The sequence below is a fragment of the Hypanus sabinus genome, chromosome 11, assembly GCF_030144855.1.
Source record: "Hypanus sabinus isolate sHypSab1 chromosome 11, sHypSab1.hap1, whole genome shotgun sequence".
NCBI classification, from domain to species: Eukaryota; Metazoa; Chordata; class Chondrichthyes; order Myliobatiformes; family Dasyatidae; genus Hypanus; species Hypanus sabinus.
The window spans coordinates 88762053-88786244 of NC_082716.1; the positions used below are offsets into that span (position 1 = coordinate 88762053).

Sequence of the window (24192 nt, forward strand, 5' to 3'; positions counted from 1 at the left end):
GTGTAGAGTTAGATAAGGGAGAAATACAAAGAGATCTAGGAGTCCTTGTTCATCAGTCACTGAAGGTGAATGATCAAGTGCAGCAGGCAGTGAAGAAGGCTAATGGAATGTTGGCCTTTATTACAAAGGGAATTGAGTACAAGAGCAAGGAAATCCTTTTGCATTTGTACAGGGCCCTGGTGAGACCACACCTGGAGTATTGTGTACAGTTTTGGTCTCCAGGGTTAAGGAAGGACATCCTGGCTATAGAGGAAGTGCAGCGTAGATTCACGAGGTTAATTCCTAGGATGTCCAGATTGTCTTACGCAGAGAGGTTAGAGAGACTGGGCTTGTACACGCTGGAATTAAGGAGATTGAGAGGGGATCTGCTTGCAACATATAAGATTATTAAGGGATTGGACAAGATAGAGGCAGGAAATATGTTCCAGATGCTGGGAGAGTCCAGTACCAGAGGGCATGGTTTGAGAATAAGGGGTAGGTCATTTAGGACAGAGTTAAGGAAAAACTTCTTCTCCCAGAGAGTTGTGGGGGTCTGGAATGCACTGCCTCGGAAGGCAGTGGAGGCCAATTCTCTGGATGCCTTCAAGAAGGAGCTAGATAGGTATCTTATGGATAGGGAAATCAAGGGATATGGGCACAAGGCAGGAACCGGGTATTGATAGTAGATGACCAGCCATGATCTCAAAATGGCGGTGCAGGCTCGAAGGGCCGAATGGTCTGCTTCTGCACCTATAGTCTATTGTCTATTGTCAAAGCAGCTGTGCAGGTTGACTCTGTGTTTAAGAAGGTGTATGGTGTATTGGCCTTCATCAATCGTGGAATTGAACTTAGGAGCCGAGAGGTAATGTTGCAGCTATATAGGACCCTGGTCAGATCCCACTTAGAGTACTGTGCTCAGTTCTGGTCACCTCACTAGAGGAAGGATGTGGAAGCCATTGAAAGGGGGCAGAGGAGATTTACAAGGATGTTGCATGAATTGGGGAACATGCCTTACGAGAATAGGTTGAGTGAACTCAGCCTTTTCTCCTTGGAGTGACGGAGGATGAGGGGTGGCCTGATAGAGGTGTATAAGATGATGAGAGGCACTGATCATGTGGATAGTCAGAAGCTTTTTCCCAAGGCTGAAATGGTTGCCACAAGAGGACACAGGTTTAAGGTGCTGGGGTATAGGTACAGAGGAGATGTCAGGGATAAGTTTTTTACTCAGAGAGTGGTGAGTGCATGAAATGGGCTGCTAGCAACAGTGGCGGAGGCAGATATAACAGGGTCTTTTAAGAGACTTTTGGATAGGTACATGGAAAAATAGAGGGCTATGGGTAAGCCTACATGTTCGGCACAACTTTGTGGGCCAAATGGCCTGTATTGTGCTGTAGGTCTTCTATGTTTCTACAACTACTTTTTATAGGCACTGTATTTAATTGGATGCTGTTTATCTTTGCATGAAGATCTGATCACATTTTATGTCATATTTATGCAGAAATAGAAACTTCCTAGCACCAGGGTATATCTCACTCTGGTCTCCTTTGAAATGGTCTTGCAAATTCCAGGACAATCAGGGATGAGGGCAAAATCCAGATGCTAAAAAATTAACAAATAGCAAAACAAAAGATTTTTCATTGGACTAATGACATTAAGGATAAAGGTTTTAAGATTGATAGCCATCTTAATGAGTTACCACCTTTTTCTGGTTGGAAAAAAATGCTTGTTCAAAAGTGATTATCCCTGAGATAGTACTATTTCTTATTGGTACATGCATTAACTAATGCAAGTTTACACAATCCTTAATCTTTTAAAACCTTGCACAAAGATAATTGTCATTTCTATGATCAAAAAATAGCACTTTTATCATTTTTATCAGTTTTGGTCCATAAAGTGGTCGATACTTATTTCTAATCGATTAATTTTCATTTACACTACAGAAGCTGGGAGAGTGTCACCTTTTTAATGCGTACATTTTCTACTGAAAGGATCTCTGAACTAAAGGGAATTATCCTGATATCCACCCAAATGCATAGGCTAATGGGCCTTCAGATGGTTCCATGAACACTTTGAAAGGAAGAGAGCTCGTAACATTGAGTTTAACAAACAATCATTTCCATTGTTAACATGTCTCAGAGTTACAGAGACAAAGGATCCTAAGAACAACCTTGCACAATGATAGGTGGCTATCATTTCAAGGTTAAATAGCAATCTTGAACTCCGGAGGCAGCCTGAAATACTCATCAAGTAAGGGTTCTTAAATCACACCGCAGTCTTCAATGGTGTGTTTGTTCCAGATATGTCAGTTTTCAGATGCATAATCCAAAATGAGGCTGTTGGGTCAGGGCAAACATCTTGAAGGCTGTTCTGATACTCTTGAGTTAGCAACTACTGTAACGTGTTGATGCTGGTATTGATGGCTAACTGCTAAAATGTCATTATTTAGCCCACCATGGCCCTTTTTACCTGGCCAGCAATTTATATAGCATTTGATTAAGCCATTATTCATGGTCATCAAACCAAATAAGTCAAATTGTCACTGCTTTCTTTACAAAGAGGTGACTGAAGTTGAATTACTCTTTACCTCATATAAGTCATCTTTGGAAAATTTCAATCTATAAATTTTAGTTGGAATTGGTGTATTATTGTCACATGTACCAAGCTAGAGTGAAAAGCTTGTCTTGCATACTGTGCATACAGATCTATTCATTGTACAGGGCACAGGAGTAGTACAAGGTAAAATAACAACAGAAATAAAGAGTAACCTACAGAGAAAGAGCAGTTCAGGTTGACAAGACCATAACAAGGTAGATTGTGAGGTCAACAATCCACCTAATTGTGTTAGGGATCCATTCAATAGCCTTATAGAAGCAGTGTAGAAGCTGTCCTCGAGCCTGGTGGTATTTGCTTTTGTACTTTCTGCCCAGTGGGAGAGGGGAGAATTAAAAATGTTCGGAGTGGATGAGGTATTTGATTATTTTGGCTGCTTAACTGAGGCAGCAAAAAATATAGACAGAGTCCATAGAAGGGAGCTGGCTGGTGCTGTAGTGGCATCAGTGCTGGACTTTGGGGCAGAAGGTCCCCAGTTCGAATCCAGCCGGCTCATGTGAACACTTTCTATCCGTGCTGGATTGAGTGTCGAGCTAGCAACTCGACCTTGTGAAAAAGAAATTCCTTGCTACGGAAATATCAACAGCAAAAAAATTGCTATGCTCTCTCGTGAGCTGAAAGGCAATTTCTCCTTCTTCTTCCATAGAAGGGAAGCTGGTTCCCATGATGAGCTGTGTCCACAACTCTCGCAGGCAGAATAGCTATCATACCAAGCCATGATGCATGCAGATAGGATGCTTTCTGTGGTACATTAATACAACTTGCTAAGTGTCGACAGGGACATGTCAGATGTCTTTAGCTTCCTGAGGAAGTAAAGGTGTTGGTAAGCTTTCTTGGACAAGGACAAGCTACTGGTGATGTTCACTCCCAGGAATTTGCAGCTCTTAACCTTCTGAACCTCAAGCAACACACACAAAATGCTGGTGGAACGCAGCACGCCAGGCAGCATCTATAGGAAGAAGCAATGTTGACGTTTTGGGCTGAGACCCTTCGTCAGGACGAAGGGTGCGGGTGGTCATGGGTCCTGACAAAGGGTCTCGGTCCAAAACATCGACATTGCTTCTTCCTATAGATGCTGCCTGGCCTGCTGCGTTCCACCAGCATTTTGTGCGTGTTGCTTGAACTTCTAGCATCTGCAGATTTCCTTGTGTTTACCTTCTGAACCTCAGTACCTTTGATGCAACATGTACACCACCCTCTTCCTGAGGTCAATGACTAGCTCTTTTGTTTTGTTGACATTGAGGGAAAGATTATTGTCTTGACATCATGTTATTAAGCTCTCAATCTCCCTGTTTTCAGGCTCATAATTATTTGAGTTACAGTAAACTTATATAGAGCAAAATTTGGCCATGCATTCATGAGTATACAATGGGTAGAGCAGGGGACTGAGGATGCAGTCCTGTGAAGCACCAGTGTTGAGAATAATCATGATGCAGGTGTTGCTGCCTATCACTGATTGTGTTCTGTTGGTCAGGAAATCGAGGGTGCAGTCACAGAGTGAGGTCTCAAGAGTCTGATAATGATCTTGCTTGGAATTATAATATAGGAGGCAGACCTGTAATCAATAAACAACTTTTAACACAGGGGTCACCAACCTCTTTTGCACTGCGGACCGGTTTAATATTGACAATATTCTTGCAGATCGGCCGATGGGGGGTGGGGAGTGTTAATCACGACCGGAATATAGGTGATAAGTCAACTATTAGTCACTTATAAGTAGCTAATACACTCAATTTCATTTCTAAAGGGGTTTATCTAATGAATTTAGTATTAAAGACACAGTGCATATTTACTTCGCATGAATATAGGGGTAAGTCAATTATAAGTCACTTATAAGTCAATAGCATCATAGCATTTTAAGTAACGTTTGGATATTAAACACACAGCACATATTTTCCTCGTATGAACATATGAAATCATTGCAACACACCAATATCACTGAATCAGTGGGAGCCCTAGGCTTGTTTCCCTGCAACAAGACGGTCCCATCGAGGGGTGATGGGAGACAGCGATACTCAAAAGGGGGGTTCCTTATATCCAGTCTATTCCGCAATTTAGTTTCCGTGGCTCTCAGCACTTGCTTCTGTCCCGCTTGCTCACGTTTTTCAGTTCAAAAAACTCAGTGGGTTTGTCTTTAAGTGCTGGGTGCTTGGACTCAGGGTACCGAAGCAGTTTTGAGGGCTTCACTGCCTCATTAGACAGCCTCCGGGCCTGAACTCCAGCCTCCTGCCCACCCACCGCCAGATGCCTTCGCCAGGTGCGGGTGGTCGTGGGTGGAGTGAGAGGACAAGGTCAGGGCCAGAGGTCCCCGTGCCAGGGCTGTGGGGGTCACAGTCCAGAGAGTGAGGAGGAGGAGTGCGCCTGCCCCCTCCCCCCTTGTTGGTAGGTAGGATCTATCGGCCAACAAAAGTTTGGCTCGAGGGATGACTTTCAGTAGATCACAGCGAGGTAGCTGCTCTGCTACTTACGAAACCTTGAGCCCAAATTAGGTCGTCTGTGAATATTTTAGCACTGGGTTCCCCACGAACATTCAGTGTGCTGAACAGGTTTAGATGTGGCGCCCATCTCTCCACACTCCAGGCCAGTAGCAACGGCACTTCTCACCGGCCGCACTAGGCGGCCGGTTACCTGAGGCCAACCAGTGATCCCTGGCGCAAGGGTATCACTATGTTTAGGCGACTGATGACCTCGTGTGCATTCAAGTTCAACAGTGGGTGTGACAGGGACTGAGGAAAGGTGCAGCTGGCTCATTTCATATCACCAAATCATATCGTTTCCTCGTGGCCCGGTAGCACATGCTTTGTGGCTCAGTACCAATCCGTGTCTCAGTGGTTGGGGACCACTGTTTTAACATGAGTAAAACAGAAATGGATAAAATGATGACTAGTTTCTCTGGGTGTTTAGTTTTTCTTTGAAACTCTTTTTAACCTTCTTCACTGAATTCCCACCAACTCACAGGTTACCATCCACTCCCAGTGACTCTCTTCAAAACATGCTCATAAGAAATGAAAGCACTCTCCAGGAAGTGGTTCACTTTCTGCATACTTGATCCTCTTCCTTCCTGCTCAACATTTCCAAGAAAGCAATTGTGGGCATAAAATTCAGGAAATGGCACACTATGCTCCTAGACCTCTTTAGTGGATTACGTTTTTGAGGTTGCGGAAAATTACTGTAGGTTTGGATTATACATTACAGAAGATTTAGTGCAGGCACACTTTAGAAATCCATCGAAAACAGATGTATCAGTATTTTCAAACAAGAGAAAATCTGCAGATGCTGGAAATCCAGATCAACACACACAAAATGCTGGAGGAACTCAGCAGGACAGACAGCATCTATAGAAGAGTACAGCTGATGTTTCAGGCTGGACTTTGAAGGACTGGAAAAAAAAAGCTGAGGAGTAGATTTAAAAGGTAAGAGAGGGAACAGAGAAACACGAGGTGATGAGTGCAAACCGGAGGAGGGTGGTTGAAGTAAAGAGCTGGATAGTTGTTTGGTTGAAAGATACAAGGCTGGAAAAGGGAGAATCTGTTAGGAGAGGATAGAAAGCCATGGAAGAAAGAAAAACAGGGAGGAGCACCAGAAGAGGAGATGGGCAGGCAAGGAGATACAGTGAGAGAAGGAAAAGGGGATGGGGAATGTTGAAGGTGGGGAGGGGCATTACCAGAAATTTGAGAAATCGATGTTCATGCCATCAGGTTGGAGGCTACCAGATAGAATGTGAAGTGTTGATCCTCCAACCTGACTGTGGCCTCATTGCAACAGTAGAGAAGGTCATGGATTGACATATCAGAATGGGAAGTGGAATTAAAATGGGCAGCCACTGGGAGATCCAGCTTCTTCTGGTGAACGAAGCATAGGTACTCGGTGAACCAGTCTCCCAATCTATGTTAGGTCTCACCGAAGTACAGGAGGCCACACCGGGAGCACCGGTACAGTAGATGGCCCCAACAGACTCTCAGGCGAAGTGTCACCTCACCTGGAAGGACTGTTTAGGGCCCTGAATGGTAGAGAGGGAGGAGGTGTAGGTGTAACACTTGTTCTACTTGCAAGTGCCAGGAGGGAGATCAGTGGGGAGGGACGAATGGACAAGTGAGTTGTGTAGGGAGTGATCCTTGCAGAAAGCAGAAAGTGAGGGGAGGATGAAAAATATGCTTGGTGGTGGTGTCCCATAGGAGATAGCAGACGTTCCAAAGAATCATGTACTGGACGTAGAGGCTGGTGGGATGGTGGAGGATGGGGTAATAGGAGACTTGCGTGAAATGGAAGAGATGTGGTTGAGGGTAGCATTTACGGTGGAGGAAGGGAAGCCCCTTTCTTTGAAGAAACAAGAGAAAATCCAGGAAATGCAGGAAATCCAAGCAACACACACAAAATGTCCCATATGTTTATCTCCAGACCTGCTAAAGGACTCAGCCCAAAACATCAACTGTACTTTTTTTCCATAGATGCTGAGTTCCTCAAGCATTTTGATTGTATCAGTATTTCCTTAGACTGCAGTTTCTTCTCCTGAAGGGAATACGTCATGATTGTTTGAAGTTACTGCTGGCCCCACTCTAGGACAGAATCTGTTGCCAGTCCTCGCTGTTGCTTTTAAGCAGCAAAAGGTGACTACAGTAATCATCTTTGAAGTTTGAGATGATGTGCCAAATCTTTACAAACTTCTAATAAAAATAGAGGCATTGCCATTCTTTCTTTGTAATGGCACTTACATTCTGGACTCAGGAAAGATACGCAAAAATGATAACATTGAGGAATTTAAAGTTGCTAACCCTCTTCAACTCTGATCCCCTGACTGGCTTGTGGACCTCCAGTGTCCTAATCCTGAAGTCAATAATCAGCTTCTCAGTCTTGCTGACATTAAGTGAGAGGTATTTATTGTGGGTATTTGTTTCGGGTAATGTAACTTGTCAGCCTGGGAAGGCAGTCCATCTAAGGGAGGGAAAAATCTGCCTTGCGGCCATACCCACTCATGGGAAAGGCTTCGAGAGTAAACCCTGAGGACGAATCCGGAGCTGGAGTCCCTAAGGCAGTCCGAAGTTGTCTTCAACCTTGTTCTAGCAACTCCTGCAACGACACTGGTGCCAAGCTGTATTGGCCCTTGGACAACATCGGTGGTGTGGAGAGGGGAGACTTGCTGCAGGGGCAGCAGCTGGTCTTCCATACAACCTTGCCCAGGCCTGCACCCTGCAGAAGACTTTCCAGACACAGATGCATGGTCTCGCGAGACTAACGGATGCCATACATTTGTTGTGGCACCACTCAGCCAGATTTCCAATTTCCCTCCTACATACTGATATGTCAGCACCTTTGATTTGTTATCAGCGATCTTAAATATGGCACTGGAGCTGTGCATAGCCTCACAACCATAAGCGTAAAGTGAGTGTCATAGCAATTTTTGGGGTTAGCACAGGTAGCATTTAATTTAACCAACTTCAGCCACTAACCTTCAGATTCAAATATGAATTTAAGATTAAATTTAAAATGCAGGCCAGACAGATCAGGAAACAAGCATTTAACTGATTGTCTGCATATGCAGAATCCAATCAACATCCCATTGCATGGATATGATAGTAATTAACACTTATTGTGGGTGTGATATTGGAAATATCCAAGCATTTGAAATTGTCACATATGAAGCTCAAAAACAGCATTGTAAGTATGGATTTGTTTGAATTGTCCTGCATTTTCTTTGATCTTTAGCATATAAAATGAGTGTAGATATTTCGACTGAAAGGGCCTCAGGCTACATCCAAAATAGACCAGATCAATCGATAACCAAAGATTTTTCTCTTTGTTCTGACCCTCTGTCCACAATAAAATGACTTTTTCCTCCCCTGAAAACAGAACTTTTCTAAAATGCCCTCCAGAGTGTGTAATTTTGAAAATGCCAGATTGGCCAGAGCAGTGCAGACGGGGTTACCAGAGAAATCTAGAAACACTGTCATGACATGCTGGAACAAATGGTGACTGCAGTGCACCATTTCATTGTTTTCTTGAATGCAATCTAACAATTTCAGAACAGACAGCAACGGGACTGAAGCCAGAAGTTAGAAATGCACTCACCAAATACTTTGATCCATAACTTACTGAATAAATAAGTATATTCACTTTGCCCTGTTTTCTGTCCTTGCTTGTATGAAGGTGGTTTACCTATTTATGCACGTACTTCTCTGACAATAGATGTGTAACAGCCTAATGTAACATTGTATGGAAATACAAGATAATACTGATGCAGACATGTTTTATACATTTAACAAGGGGCTTTATTAATGCAACAGAGTGAGTCAGTCTTTCAATGTTCGTTGTCAACCGGGTCATACTGTCCATAAACTCCCTGTCGGTTGCCTCCATATGCTCCAGTATTTGTTTTTTAGTTATAAGTCCTCCTGTGAGAGAGCCAACAGCTATCCATCATTTAAGTTTTTCTAGTCCGTAACTGAACAAACGCGCACCAACTCTTTCACGGCGAGATTCGACACCAAACATATCGCTTGTTTTCAGTAGATGTGTCCTGTGCAGTAGGAGATTCGCCGAAATATCCATTTTAATGTGGACAGAAGTATTTTCAAAAACGCTTAGTGTGGACATCTATTGCTTTTACATGAAACCAGCAGTTTCAAAATTATCCGGTCTAGTGTGGATGTAGCCTCAGTATGATGCCTAATGAATCTTGATTTGACAAATAAACAGGCTGTTAATAACTACCAGTACTTCATTCATACAACATTTGGTGTCAGATGTGGGATACCTTCTGCAACCCATCATGTGGCTAGCGATCTTAGCAGTCTAAGTAGACGAGGATTTTTAAAATTAGCACTCATAGTTCAATCTGCTCAGGTCAGTGGTACATGGTAATGTGAGGTATCATGAACACAGAGAGCTGAACCGGTAGATATAAAAGTGGTGTGTGCATTCTGCATGAGCGCAAAACTTCGTGTGTTAATTTGGGGAGATGGGGCCACCAGTTGCGAAGGGTGGTTATTGAAGCCCTTTGGGGGCATATATATACTCGTTCCAGGAGCTGCATTTTAGTATACACATTTTGTAAGTTTTATGCAAAGGAATACAGCGGGGATCATCTGAGCTTAGACGCACATATATGGCAGATTGCTGAGTTTGCTGTGGTTTAAGTGTGTACTGTTTAATTTGTATCCGTCATTTATGTTTTGCATTGCGTGGGAATTTCACGCATATTTCACCCCAATAGCACCTAATGAGGTCAGGCAAAGTCAGGTCGAGAACCCTGATGATCTGAGCCAGCCCTTGACTCTGATTATGACTATTCATAAGCCCTTCACCCCCAGGGGAGAAACAGAGCATTTTGTCAGAGTTGTCCTCGCTTAAAGTCGCATGTGGGAATTTGGAATTCTGGTGCAAGCTTGAGGAAGTGGTTAAATTTCATCAGATGCATCCTAAAGATATACACGTTGGTAAATTCAAAGTGCCTGAGGACTATATGGGACAGTATGGCCCAGGGGGTGTGAGATGGTACATGGTCAACTTCCAGGAACACCAGCAGTGAAGAAAGATACCGCTCTTTTAAAAGGGAAGTGAGGCAGCGACTAGTGGGAGATGAGAGTAACTGGTAAACAATAATGGCAGTGATTCAAACAGCTAACTAGACAGAACGTAATTACTGAGCGTATGAGGAGTATTCTGGGTTGGATGATCCAGGGAGGGATTACTCAGTCCTGAAAATGATGAAGGAAGGCCTGAATTCAGGCCACCAGCAAGTATTAGATTTAGAGATAGCAGTGGGATTGACCTAGTTTCATAGGCCAATGAGATAGACCAAAGAAAATGCAAGAAAAATTGTGAAGTGTCTATAGTGGATGTAGCTGCTGTAATGTCATAGAGGGTTTGCTTATGTGCTAGCAACGTAGGCACCTAGCAAAGGATTGGCAGACCAAGCATAAAACAGTAAAGGAGTTGATATTATACAGCTGTGGCCTATCAGAGCATGGTTGGAAGCAGTGACCAAAAAAAGGAAAGAAAAACAGGTGAAAGTCACAGCGAAGGCGGAAGACAGCAAGAGCGTGACAGAAGTCTGTGAGTAGAAGAAGTGACAGAAGTCTAAGGTGTACTCTGTAATGGTAACAGTACTCTGTAATGAAGGCTGGTTGCTGAAAGCAGATTATTAGTTGAATAGCAGAGAATAGAAAAGATACTGGGGAAAATAGATGGAGGGGGATTTAAGTTAAAACAGAGACAGAAATAGCAGGTTCTACAACTTTGACGGCATAGCAGTCTGAGAAAGATTGCACATGGCATCTGAAGGCAGTCACCCCCACCCTGAATGGTGTGATGGCGGGAAGACCCAGGCATTTGAAAATGTCACATGTATAGCTCAACGAAGGCAATGTAAATATGGATTTGTTTGAATTGTCATGCATTTTCTTTCATCTTTAGCATATAAAATGTGTGTAGAGCTGGGCAGGCAGACCTTTCCACCAAAAGGACCTCAATATGATGCCTACTGTATCTTGTTTTGTCGAATAAAGAGGCTGCTTCATAACTACCAGTCTTCTCTCTGGTGACTTCATTCACACAACAGTGAGTAGAGCAGGGTCTAAGTACACACCTTTGCAGTGCACCAATGCTGATGTTGATGCCAATCTGACCTGACTGGGGTCTGCAAGTCAAGAAATCAAGGATCTAGTTGTACAAGGAGGTATTGAGGCCAAGGTCTTGAAGCTTATTGCTTAGTTTTGAGGGGGTGATAGTATTGAATGCAGAGCTGTGTTCCAAAAAAACAACCATGTCGTAAGACTTTGTCCCTGATTTTTATATCCTTCATCTAGTTGAATGCATCTAGATACTTCTTAAATGTTGTGAGAATTTTTGTATCCACTACCCCCAGGGGTATTATATTCCAGATTCCAATCCTAGGTGGAAACATTCTTCCTAAGGTCCCATCTAAACCACCTGTATGGTACTGTGCAAAAGTCTTATGCACATATATGTAGTTAGGGTGCCAAAAACCTTTGCACAGCACTGTAGTAATTTTATGTATTGCACTGCACTGCTGAAAAAAAACATTTCATAATATATGTGAGTGATGATAAACCTGATTCTGATATGGGTCTTTATTGTGGATTGAGAGTAGGAAGGAGGCAGGGAGGGGAGAGGGAGGAGGAAGAACTAGAGAGACATTCTGTAATGATCAATAAACTAATTGTTTGGAATCAAATCACCTTGCCTGCTGTCTCAGGGCTGGGCACCACCCCGGCACTCCTTCTCTGCCACCTGTCCCATACTGCTCACGCGGCGCTCCACCCGTGCCATTTGCAATTCACAATATCCTTTGCCCTCGACATATTTATAAATTCGTTCTCCGCTCCATGTTAACAAATACAGTATAGTGCAAAAGTCTTAAGCACCTTAGCTATATATATTAGTCTATGATTTTTGCACAGTACTGTATCTTAACATAGACCTTGGCCCTCTGGTTTTAGACGACTCTGCAAAAGAAAAATGTTTCTTACTATCTGTCCTGTCTGTGCCCTCCACAATTTGGTATGCCTCAACTGGTCATGCCATGGACTCATATTGGCTCATGCATCATCTCAAACTCACTCACCACCAACCTTTCTACGATCAACACAAATGTGAACATGTTAAACTGTCTTTTCTATTAAGTCACTGATGTAAATTATAAAAGCTCAAGTCCCAGGATAATCACCCTGGTATCTCATTAATAAGAGTCTATCAATGCGACAAAGACCAATTTCCGTCTTTGAACCAATCCTTTGTGGAATGTAGGATGTAAAAATAAGAAAATGTTCTCTAGGTTTGCTTGCTAAGTGAGGAAGGAGTGCAGCACAACTTGTCCTTAAAATTGTTCACAAAAAAAGGAAGGAATATAAACAGAAAATGTTGGAAATACTCAGAAGGTCAGGCAGCATCTGTGAAGCAAAATATTTCAGTGTTACTAGTTCAGCTTAATAGCCTCTCAGAAGTGAGAAAGGTATTGGTGTGTATTCTGTTGAACAACATGAAACTTCCTTGTTATTTTAGATAGATCACTCTCACCTTGCTTGAAGTTTTCCAAGTTGCGAAACTCTATCAATGTGTTACCATAATAGTAATTGGTGACGTAAATTTTATCACTTCGTGCTAATGGATCCTTCATCCAGGCCCCTTCATTTCTCCCATAACTGTGTTTGGTCTTGGGTTTAGAGATAGTAGACAAAGTCTCTTTGCATTCACCTGCAAATAAGAATATTGGCATGTTAGCTTTACTGTATGTCACACAATAATAACCCTCTGCACAATAATATCAAATATCCTTGCAGGCACAATAATCAAAAAGCCCACAGTCAGACACTCAGTCATCATGTAGGTATTGCAGATCAATGCTCATACTGCCCTGCTAAGTTGAGAACTTCAGCAAGACAAGAACACAGAAAAGAAGCAGTCTGTTCTTGTCAAGATGAGAACTCTCACTACCTTTGGTACAGAAAGCCAGCTACAAGTGTGGTGAAACTGCCAACCATCAAGCTCACAACCTACCTCCTTGAACTGAAAATGGTTAAAACAATCTAATGTTATGCCGTAGTACATTAATAAATACTCACCGTTTATAATCTGTTGGCTTCTCTGCATGAAACATGAATATAGCTTAAATCAAAACTATCACTGCTGTTCACTTTTATTTAAGAAAACAAATGTGCAGTAAGTGAATAGAATCAAGCCAGTTAATGGCAGGCAGCTGAGCCTTGCAAAAGTGGTAGGGTGTTTACTGGAGAAATATCCAAGGGGTAGGATTTATGTATATTTGAAAAGATGGGGACTCATCAGGATAACCACCAAGGCTTTATGAGGGGGAAACTCCTGTCTCACAATTTTTTTGAGGTGGTAACTAAGAGAAACAATAGAGAGAGGGGAAGGAGGATTCGTGTAGATGGGCAAAAAGGTGGGCATGCCTATGATGGGCTGAAGGGTCTGTTTCTGTGCTGCATGACTCTGACTCCATAGCTGCAGAAAATCCTCACCTCTGAAAGCAATAAGATAAATCTACCAACACACACAAAATGCTGGAGGAACTCAGCAGGCCAGGCAGTATCTAGGAAAAGAGTACAGTCGATGTTTTGGACCGAAACCCTTTGGCAGAACTGGAGAAAAAAATTTGAGGAGTAGATTTAAAATTGGGGGAAGGGGAGAGGGAAACACAAGGTGATAGGTAAAACCTGGAGAGGGAAGGATGAAGTAAAGAGCTGGGCAGATGATTGGTGAAAGAGACAGAAAGCCATGGAAGAAAGAAAAAGGGGGAGGAACACCAGAGGGAGTTGATGGGTGGGCAAGAAGATATGGTATGAGAGGGAAAAGGGGATGGGAAATGGTGTAGGGGGGGGGGGCAGACGGCATTACTGAAAGTTTGAGAAATTGATGTTTATGCCATCTGGTTGGAGGCTCCCCAAACGGAATATAACAACACACACAAAATGATGGTGGAACACAGCAGGCCAAGCAGCATCTATAGGGAGAAGCGCTGTTGACGTTTCGGGCCGAGACCCTTCATCCGGACTAACGAAGGGTCTTGGCCCGAAATGTTGACAGCGCTTCTCCCTATAGATGCTGCCTGGCCTGCTGTGTTCCACCAGCATTTTGTGTGTGTTGTTTTAATTTCCAACATCTGCAGATTTCCTCATGTTTGCAAATGGAATATAAGGTGTTGTTCCTCCAACCTAAGTGTGGCCTCATCACAATAATGGAGGAGGCCAAAGATGGATATATCGGAATGGATATGTCACACCCCCACATCTCCCCTCCTTCACCATTTCCCACCCCCTTTTCCCTTTCTCAACTTATCTCCTTGCCCGCCCATTACCGCCCTCTGATGCTCCTACCTACTTTTCTTTCTTCCATGGTCTTCAGTCCTCTGCTATCAGACTCCCCCCTGTATCTCTTTAACCAATCAACTTCCCAGCTCTTTACTTCATCCTTTCCCCTCCAGATTTCACTTATCAACGTGTTTCTCTCTCCCTCCCCCACCTTTTAAATCTATTCCTCAGCTTTTTTCTCAGTCCTGCTAAAAGGTGGTTCTGGCTTGAAACATTAGCTGTTCTCTTTTCCTGGATGCTGCCTGACCTGCTAAGTTCCTCCAGCATTTTGTATGTGTTGCTTGGATTTCCAGCATCTGTAGATTTTTCTTGTTTGTGATTGGAAGATAACTCTACCATTCCAGATAAGAAAAAATCCCAAATATGTACCATAACAGAGGTATTAGCATTTATATAGAACCTTTCACATCACTGGAGTATCCTCAAGTGTTTCACTGCCAATTAACTATTTTAGTCATCTTTGTAAACTTAACAGCCTACTTCTACACAGCAAGTGTGATATGACAATGACCAGATCTTCGTAATTTCAATAAGTAATGCTTTTTCAGGAATAGAAGTGGCTAGTACACCTTGGAAAATTCTTATTTTTCAAAATAGAACCATGTTTTAAAAAAGCACTTGTGAGAAAAAAAGTGGGTCCTCAATTATAATGCTTAATCTAGAATTAGAATGGCTTCCCAGTGGATGAGTCAGATTAAATAAAATGCAATTTATAATTTAGGACATTCTGATGACAGACACTTCGGCTGGTAATTTTTGGCAACCATTCCCAGCTGATCAGACACTTTGTGCTACAGTACAAATGTTGTTTTGGAAATTGCCTGTACATAAGAAAGTTTGATGCAAAAAATAAGTGATTTAAAGCATTAGTGGGCTTGTACTTAAGATAAATGACAGAACCTTGTGAGTTTTGATTGGGCATTGACAATGGAAAGGTTTGACATTAAGTGCTATAACGGTAGCAAGGATTTTTGTCTGACCCATGGACAAAACAGAAACAGGCATTCAGACTGTATTTTGCTTCAGAATCTTGTATGATCCTGGAACATCTGGAATTGCAGATGCTGATGCTGACGGAATAAATGGAGCATTGAGCAGCTCTGTAATTAGCAAGCTTCAATGCTAAATATAGATTATCAAAGATCGGTTAAATTGTTACAGGATACATGTATGATGCTGAGATTGGCATGCCGATAGGGGCCAAAAATTGATCCAGCTTGGTTTACCATGCATTACAAGCTAGGTTCAGTTTCTAGGTTATTCTCTTTCTAGTCAGGGTTTCATGTTTAACTGTTATTCTTTATTGGTATGTGTGTACAGTATATTAGTGCATGTGCAAGTTAGTCAAAGACAGTATCACTCCTGTTTCACAATCCCATCAATACCTCAACGTACCATGGCTGTCTGTTGTTTCTTAAATGATGACTGAGCAACTCACTCTCGGGACCTTTAATGTCACCATTAATCCAATGTGTTTCATAAAATGAGGAAGGAGGAGACCCTGAAATATTTGGGAGATGGAATGACCAGAAAATAGAAATCTAGGGTAACAATAATCAGCACAGGGTTACTAAAATCACACACCTACTTTAGTCATACAGTAAAACGTTCCTCATTGCATTGTAAAGGTCCTAACAGCATACTTCATCACATTGAGCTACTTGGTAATATTTCTGATTGATCCATCATTATCCCTGGGAACCGCGTAAGGGGAAAAAAACGGAACCATCTTGATACAGTAGAACCTAATGCTAAGTCCTAGCCTCCAAATAAAGAGAATGAACTATTTTTAGAAAATTGCAATTTGAAAGCAGTCTTTCTCACCCTTATTGTGGGCTTGACCTCTTTGTCTATTTGGAACAAGGCTGGAATAACATCTAGTACTAACTGTACCAGAGCACAAAGAAAACATCAATGAGGAGAGTTTTATGATATCTTCTTCTTAGATAGACCCCTTGGATCAAGGATGATGCTTGCATTCTAGTTTTGTGAGTCCTGAAATGCCACAGTGGACAATGTGAGAACCCAGACTCTTCTACAGAAAGGGCCTGATGGTGCTCCTGATGCATGGATCCAGTGTTCTCTGTACTAACCCCAAATGCTTCTTCACCACTTTAAGTGGTTAGAGGCTAAAGATTTACAGAAGTTCAAAGTAAATTTATTATCAAAATATATGTATGTTACCATATACAACTCTAAGATTCTTTTTCTTGTGGGTATACTCAATAAATCCATAATAGAATAATAACCATAACAGAATCAATGAAAGACCACATCAACTTGGGTGTTCAACCAGTCTGTAAAAGTCAACAAACTGTGCAAATACATAAGCAATAAATGTTGAAAACATGAGATGACATGTCCTTGAAAGTGAGTCCATAGGTTGTGGGTATATTTCAATGATGAGGCAACTGAAGTTGAGTGAAGTTATCCCCTTGGGTTCAAGAGCCTGATGATTAATAACAGTAATAACTCTTCCTGAACCTGGTGGTGTGAGACCTGAGGCTCCTGTACATTCTTCCTCATAGCAGCTGCAAGAAGAGAGCATGAACTGGATCGGAGGTGAGAGTGTGGGGATCCCTTACGATGAATGCTGCTTTCCTGTGACAGCGTTTTATGTAAATATGCTTAATGGTGGGGAAGGCTTTACCTGAGATGGACTGGGCTGTATCCACCACTTTTTGTATAATTTTTTGTTCAAGGACTTCGGTGTTTCCATACCAGGCTGTGATGCAGCCAGTCAGTATATTCTCCTCTACGCATCTTTAAAAGTTTGTCAAAGTTTTAGATGTCATGCTGAATCTTTGTAAACTCCTAAGGAAGTAGAGGCGCTGCAGTGCTTTCTTCAAAATTCCACTTAAGTGCTGGGTCCAGGAAAGGTCCTCTGAAATAATCACATCGAAGAATTTCAAGTTGCTGACCCTCTGCATCTCTGATCCTTCGATAAGGACTGGCTCATGGACCTGTGATTTCCTTCACCTCAACTCAATAGTCAGCTCCTTGATCTTGCTGACATTGAGTAAGAGATTATTGTTATGGCACCTCTCAGCTAGATTTTCAGTCTCCTTCCTAAGTACTGATTCATCATCACCTTTGATTCAGCCAACAACAGTGGTGTCATCAGTAAACTTGAATATGGCATAGAATCCATGCTTAGCCACACAATCATAAGTGTACAGCAAGTAAAGCTAATTACACAGCCTTGTGGTGCATCTGTGCTGATGGAGATGGTGGAGGAGGTATTTATTATTTATTTATTTATTATTTATTATTAATGGTGGTATTTATTAGCATTTGACTCCGTATCCAAAGGTCCAACATCTGAAAATGTTTTAAACTGCAAAAGGAAATCAGAAATAAAACCAGAAAATGCGAGAAACACAAGGCAGGTCAGGCAATATCAGTGGAAGGTGAAACAGTTTCAACATTTCAAACTGAGGATCCCTGTACAACACTGGAAAATGAGAAAACAATGGGATAACAAACTTGTTTTCTTACTTTTCTGTTTCTAATGAGGGATCATTGACTTGAAAGATGTTGGCCGTTTCTCTTTCCACAGGTGCTTCTAGCATTTCAGGTGCTCCAACCTACCTGTTTGCCACCTATTTGTGTGGAAGCTTATCAAAGTATGATTATAGACCACTAGCGAATTCAAAGCATGCAGTTATCAAATTATAACCTTTCCCAATAAATGAATAAATTCAGCACAATTTATCAATGTATTCTGCAATTATAAAAAGCAAGTTTGTTTTGATGGAATCTCACGTACCAAAACTTCGGTAACCATCATACGAATTGTAGTTTATACGTTGTCTCCGTATGCCCTCCATGTGGTGTTTCCGTCTGGCAGCAGGAGGAAGTAAGGTTGTCCTGGCATTTGGAGAACGGGTTTTTGTTCTTTGCTTGGGGGTGGTGACGGTGCCTGCAATTGTTGAGGTGATGGTGGGTGTGGTGGTGGTTGGTGTGGTTGTAGTGGTTATAGTGGTGGGTGTTGTGGGCATTGTGGTGATGTTGGTGACAGTAGGTGCTGTGGTTGTAGCAGATGTGGTGGTAGGTGCTGTGGTTGGTATAGTTGTGGTGGAGGCAACTGTTGTGGTGGTGGTAGGTATGATAGTCATTGTGGTGAGTGTTGTGCTGGGTTTGGTGGTTGCAGAAGTGATGGCTGTGGTAAGTGTCATCCTCCTGATGGTTGGCATTGTGGTTGTATTCTGTGTTGTGATGGGTACACTTGTCATGGTGGTGGATGAGGCAGTAGTTACAGTGGTGGGTGAGGCGGTGGTTACAGTTGTGGGTGAGGTGGTGGTTACAGTTGTGGGTGAGGCGGTGGTTATAGTTGTGGGTGAGGTGGTGGTTACAGTTGTGGGTGAGGCAGTGGTAACAGTTGTGGGTGAGGTGGTGGTAACAGTTGTGGGTGAGGTGGTGGTTACAGTTGTGGGTGAGGTGGTGGTAACAGTTGTGGGTGAGGCAGTGGTTACAGTTGTGGGTGAGGTGGTGGTTACAGTGGTCATGGTGGTGGGTGAGGTAATGGTTACAGTGGTCGTGGTGGTGGCTGCGGTGCTTGTTGTGGTCTCCACAGGGGCAGTGGTGGGAAGCTCAGTGGTTGCTGCTGTTCTAGTGGTTGTGGGGACCGCAGTGCTCAGCCTAGTTGTGGTCAGGTGTTTGGTATTAGTTGTGTGGGCTGTGGTGGAAGGAAAAGCAGTTGTGTCCAAGTGAGGTGGGACATTTGAAACAGTTGCTGCATTGTCATTGGGGATGATGATGGGAACTTCGCTGGTGGGAATTGCTGTGGTGGTGACTGCAGGGGATGTGAGAGAAACTTTGGATGGTGGAAGGGAAGCAGAAATTGGTGAGGATGTGATGTCAGTTGCGTGAGTCATTGCAGGGATGGGAATTGGGACTGTGGTGAAAGTTGTGTTTGCTGTGGAGAGAGTGTGGGTAGGAGGTGGGATGGAAGCAGTGGTGTTGATAGCTGTGGCAGACTCTGAGGCATTGGTTTGGCTAGCCTGAGCAAGATGCTGTTCTGGAGTGGTCATAGTAAAGTTAGTTACATTGGTACCACTGGAGGTGACATTCATATTAGGAATTGTTGAACCTATGACAAGTACTGGACTAACACCAGTCAAAGCCTTTGTCTCATCTGTGATATTCAGCTGACCAGTGGATTTTGTTGCTGTCTCTAAAGTGATGGTTGTGAGGGCAGGAATTGGTGCCTGAGAAGTATTAACTACAGGATCCATCTGTTTAATAAGCTGATCATCCAAAAAGAGGAGAGTTCCATCCTCGCCACTGGCAGAGCTGGCTTCTGTTCAGAGTAAGAAACAGTGAGTTAGATTCTGCTGAAAGGCCCCATCTGTAAACTAAGTCCTTAATACCTTACTTATGTTAACCTCTTGCTGTATACTTCCTGTTTTTAAATGAAACTCAGTATTCAATAAACTTTGTTTATTTTTACATTATTTCCAGAATAAAGATGATTGTAGCAGTGGATATTTTATTGGCTTTAGTTGGCTTCAATTCAAAGGTATTTAAGTGGTAACATCACTATTGGAAATGAAACTTGTTCCAGTTATCGACATTTCCCACCAGGCTGTTCTTAACGCGTGAGTCAGTAAGGGTGAAAAACAGATCTCTAGTAAGAATTCTCAGAGCCTGAGGCCTTATAAGATTCTCCAGTGTTACTTTCTGGAAACATGAATTAGCACAAACTAAATCCTGATGCAGGTCTACATCCAAAAGTTTGCAACGCTCTTCATAATAAGTAAGTCACATTATGCATTTCTAAACACATCAGTAGTGTAAATTCTGCCCGAAAACTACCTCTTAAGACAAAATGCCTATTTGTGCTATTTGTGATTAATCACCTGTAAGACAGAAAAATGCCCATCCTTTCTACTAGAGTAATCATTAACTTGGGCAACAAGTATGGAAAGCCACAGATGTCTCCAGTTACACAGCTTGATTTTATAGATCAGTCTAGGAATTCCTTCTCATGTCTCCAGCAATAACACTGTTCAATGGAAGATTGGACAATAGCAATTTTATACATAATTCTGGGTGTCTTTCCATCTGGCAAATGATTAAACTGCTGACTTCCCAGCAGGACTTCATTTTACCTAGCACTGCTTTCATTTCAGCGTAAAACTCACTCAACATGCTAGCAATAGTGCCACACTCATATTCAACTGTACTGGTCTGAAAAGTAATAGTTCTTATTTACCCAGGTTTTACTAATCATGTTTCCTCTGAAACCATGATATTTATAGGGTCAAGTCTGAAATTGCACACTCTATCCTCACGGATGTTCCATCTAAAAATGCCTTCAGATATGATGATGGACTCCTTTGCCATAGCGGATAAGAGAGGAGAGTAGACCATAGAAGAAAAGGAAGGAGAAGAAGCATCAGTGGGAGGTGATAGGCATGTGAGAAGAGGTGAGAGGCCAGAATGGGGAATAGAGGAAGAGAGGAAGGGGAGGGTTTTTTTAGTGGACAGAGAAGTCGATGTTCATGCCATCAGGTTAGAGGCTACCCAGGTGGAATAGAAGTGGTGTTCCTCCACCTTGAATGGGAATGGGAATGGGAACCAGCATTAAATTTCCCTCCCCTCCCTTCTGCCTCTATTCCTACTCTGACCTTTTACCTCTTCTCAACTCTCTATCATTTCCCTCTGGGTCTCCTTTCCTTTCTCCTATAGTCCATTCTCATCTCCTATCAGATTCCTTCTTCTCCAACCCTTGACCTTTCCCACCCACCTGGCTTCACTTATTGTCTTTCAGTTATTCTCCTACAACCCCCTTTCCCCGATCTTATTACTCTGGCTTCTTTCCCCTTCCTTCTCAATCTTGAAAAATACTCGGCCCAAAACGTTAACTGTTTATCTTTTCCATAGATGCTACCTGACCTGCTGAGTTCCTCCAGCATTTTGTGTATGTTACTTTATACTTTTGTGTCAGCAATTACATGCAAAACACCTAACCACTGTAAAGCAAATATCCTTGACCAGTGAGATTGCTAACAGCCAGGGTTCACTTCAGCTCAGAATTCATTGCCCTAGGTCATCATAGGAGTCACTCAGGGCAGAGGGGTACAGCCCAATTGAGGAACATCCATATTTACAGAATTGCTAGTCACTCTCTGCCCTGCTGGATGGTTATTGAGATACACAGCTACTCCAAAGAACAAGTTGGGAGGCAGCTTTAGAAATGTCATCATATGATCCCTTGAGGCAATGAATACCAATTGAGTTTATGTGACCTACAGCCCTTTTGATTTAAGCTAGCCACTGCTAATGAGATCTGTAATTACCCTAAAGCTTGCAAGTTAAGAAAATGCTGCAGGTGACACTTTTTACATAAATCCTGTTGTTTAAGAATAAATAATTGATCTTCTTTTATATGTCAATAACCACCCATCCAATTAATGATCAACTGGGAGCCTATCCATTCACAACGTGGAGTCACTCTCTTTTCTCCCAGTCAACACAAAGTGAAAGACGATTCAACATGGCACTTCTTGTAATCAAATTGATGGGTCTGTAAAGGGGGGCCAATATCAAAGGTATTTGATTAGAAAGCTTATAAAACTCATCGTTTTCCCATATGTAATATTGGATCATCCTTGTTAAGAGAATTATGCAGTTTATGATGGCTTGCCTCCCAGGATCTTAAATCATGTTTCCTATAACAATATGGCAATAATACTGTAGAGGCATTAGACAACTGTGAGAAGCAAAAAAAGTCCTTTGAGCATTTTGGTTGTTGTTAATAAAATAATTGCAATGGAGAAAGAGCTGGTTAACTGACAGACTGAAATCATCCAATCGGGTAACAATTTGTCTGTATTCTGATTGGCAGCCTTGAGAAGGCAGTCTGCTTTGGGAATGAATGTATCTCAACTAATGGCAAGAAGCAGTGTGGATAAAGCAGTGAAGCAATGAGATGGTTGGAGGTTGAAAATTATGACCTCCTCCAAGGATAGGTCTGGCCACATCTGGCAATGTGACTGGAACTGGAAAAGATAGTGTTACACTCTACTGGGAGTGGTATTCTAAGCTTGCTGTTAAGGCTTGTGCATAGCAGCAAAATACAAGAAGCTCTGCATTGCCTTAATTGTTATCTGCAGCTGGATAAAGCATGAAAGAAACTGTATGTTCAGCATTTTGATCAGCACAGAAATTGAAACTGATTAGATTTTCCTTAAGCAAACACAAGGAAATCTGCAGATGCTGGAAATTCAAGCAACAAACACAAAATGCTGGTGGAACACAGCAGGCCAGGCAGCATCGACAGGGAGAAGCGCTGTCAATGCTTTAGGCCGAGACCCTTCGAGGGGGGAGGGGGAAATGCAAAATGATAGGAGAAGACTGGAGGGGGTGGGATGAAGCTAAGACTGGAAAGGTGATTGGGAAAAGGGATACAGATCTGGAGAAGGGAAAGGATCATGGGACAGGAGGCCGAGGGAGCAAGAAAGGGGGAGGGGGGCACCAGAGGGAGATGGAGAACAGGCAGAGTGATGGGCAGAGAGAGAAAAAAAAGGGGGTGGGGGGAAAAAACTAAATACGTTCAGGGATGGGGTAAGAAGGGGAGGAGGGGCATTAACGTAAGTTAAAGAAGTCGATGCTCATGCCATCAGGTTGGAGGCTACCCAGCCGGTATATAAGGTGTTGTTCCTTCAACCTGAGTGTGGCTTCATCTTGACAGTAGAGGAGGCCATGGATAGACATATCAGAATGGGAATGGGACGTGGAATTAAAATGGGCAGCCACTGGGAGATCCTGCTTTCTCTGGTGGACAGAGTGTAGGTGTTCAGCGAAACAGTCTCCCAGTCTGCATCGGGCCCCACCAATATATAAAAGGCCACACCGGGAGCACCGGATGCAGTATACCACACCAGCCGACTCACAGTGAAGTGTCACCTCACCTGGAAGGACTGTCTGGGGCCCTGAATGGTGGTGAGGGAGGAAGTGTAAGGGCAGGTGCAGCACTTGTTCCGCTTCCAAGGATAAGTGCCAGGAGGGAGATCAGTGGGGGGGAAGGGATGGGGGGTTACGAATGGACAAGGGAGTTGCGTAGGGAGCAAGTCCTGTGGAAAGCAGAAGGGGGGGAGGGAAAGATGTGCTTGGTAGTGGGATCTCCTCGGAAGTGGCGGAAGTGATAGAGAATTATATATTGGACCCGGAGGCTGGTGGAGTGGTAGGTGAAGACAAGGAAAACCCTATCCCGAGTGGGGTGGTGGGCAGATGGGGTGAGGGCAGATGTGCGGAAAATACTAGAGATGCGTTTGAGAACAGAGTTGATGGTGGAAGAAGGGAAGCCGCTTTGTTTAAAAAAGGAAGACATCTCCTTCATCCTGGAATGAAAAGCCTCATCCTGAGAGCAGATGTGGCAGAGATGGAGGAATTGCGAGAAGGGGATAGCATTTTTGTAAGAGACAGGGTGGGAAGAGGAATAGTCCAGGTAGCTGTGAGAGTCAGTGGGCTTATAGTAGATATCAGTAAATAAGCTTTCTCCAGAGCTTTCTTGAAAGATCAAGAAAGGGGAGGGAGGTGTCGGAAATGGACGGGGTAAATTTGAGGGCAGAGTGAAAGTTGGAGGCAAAGTTAATGAAGTCAACGAGCTCAGCATGTGTGCAGGAGGCAGCGCCAATGCAGTTATCGATGTAGCAAAGGAAAAGAGGGGGACAGATACCCGTATAGGCTTGGAACATGGACTGTTCCACAAAGCCAACAAAAAGGCAGGCATAACTGGGACCCATGCGGG

The 24192-nt window shown here is 43.0% G+C and overlaps 1 protein-coding gene across 1 annotated transcript in view; it reads right to left on the reverse strand.

The window, feature by feature from the left end:
- LOC132402182 (olfactomedin-like protein 2B) overlaps positions 1–24192 on the reverse strand; it is an 83884-nt gene that overhangs the window by 9152 nt on the left and 50540 nt on the right. The window contains exons 6-7 of the mRNA XM_059984871.1: positions 18205–19737; positions 12625–12801 (exon numbers count right to left, since the gene is read on the reverse strand). Coding sequence (XP_059840854.1) covers positions 12625–12801; positions 18205–19737 — 1710 coding nt within the window. The remainder of the gene's footprint in view (positions 1–12624; positions 12802–18204; positions 19738–24192) is intronic.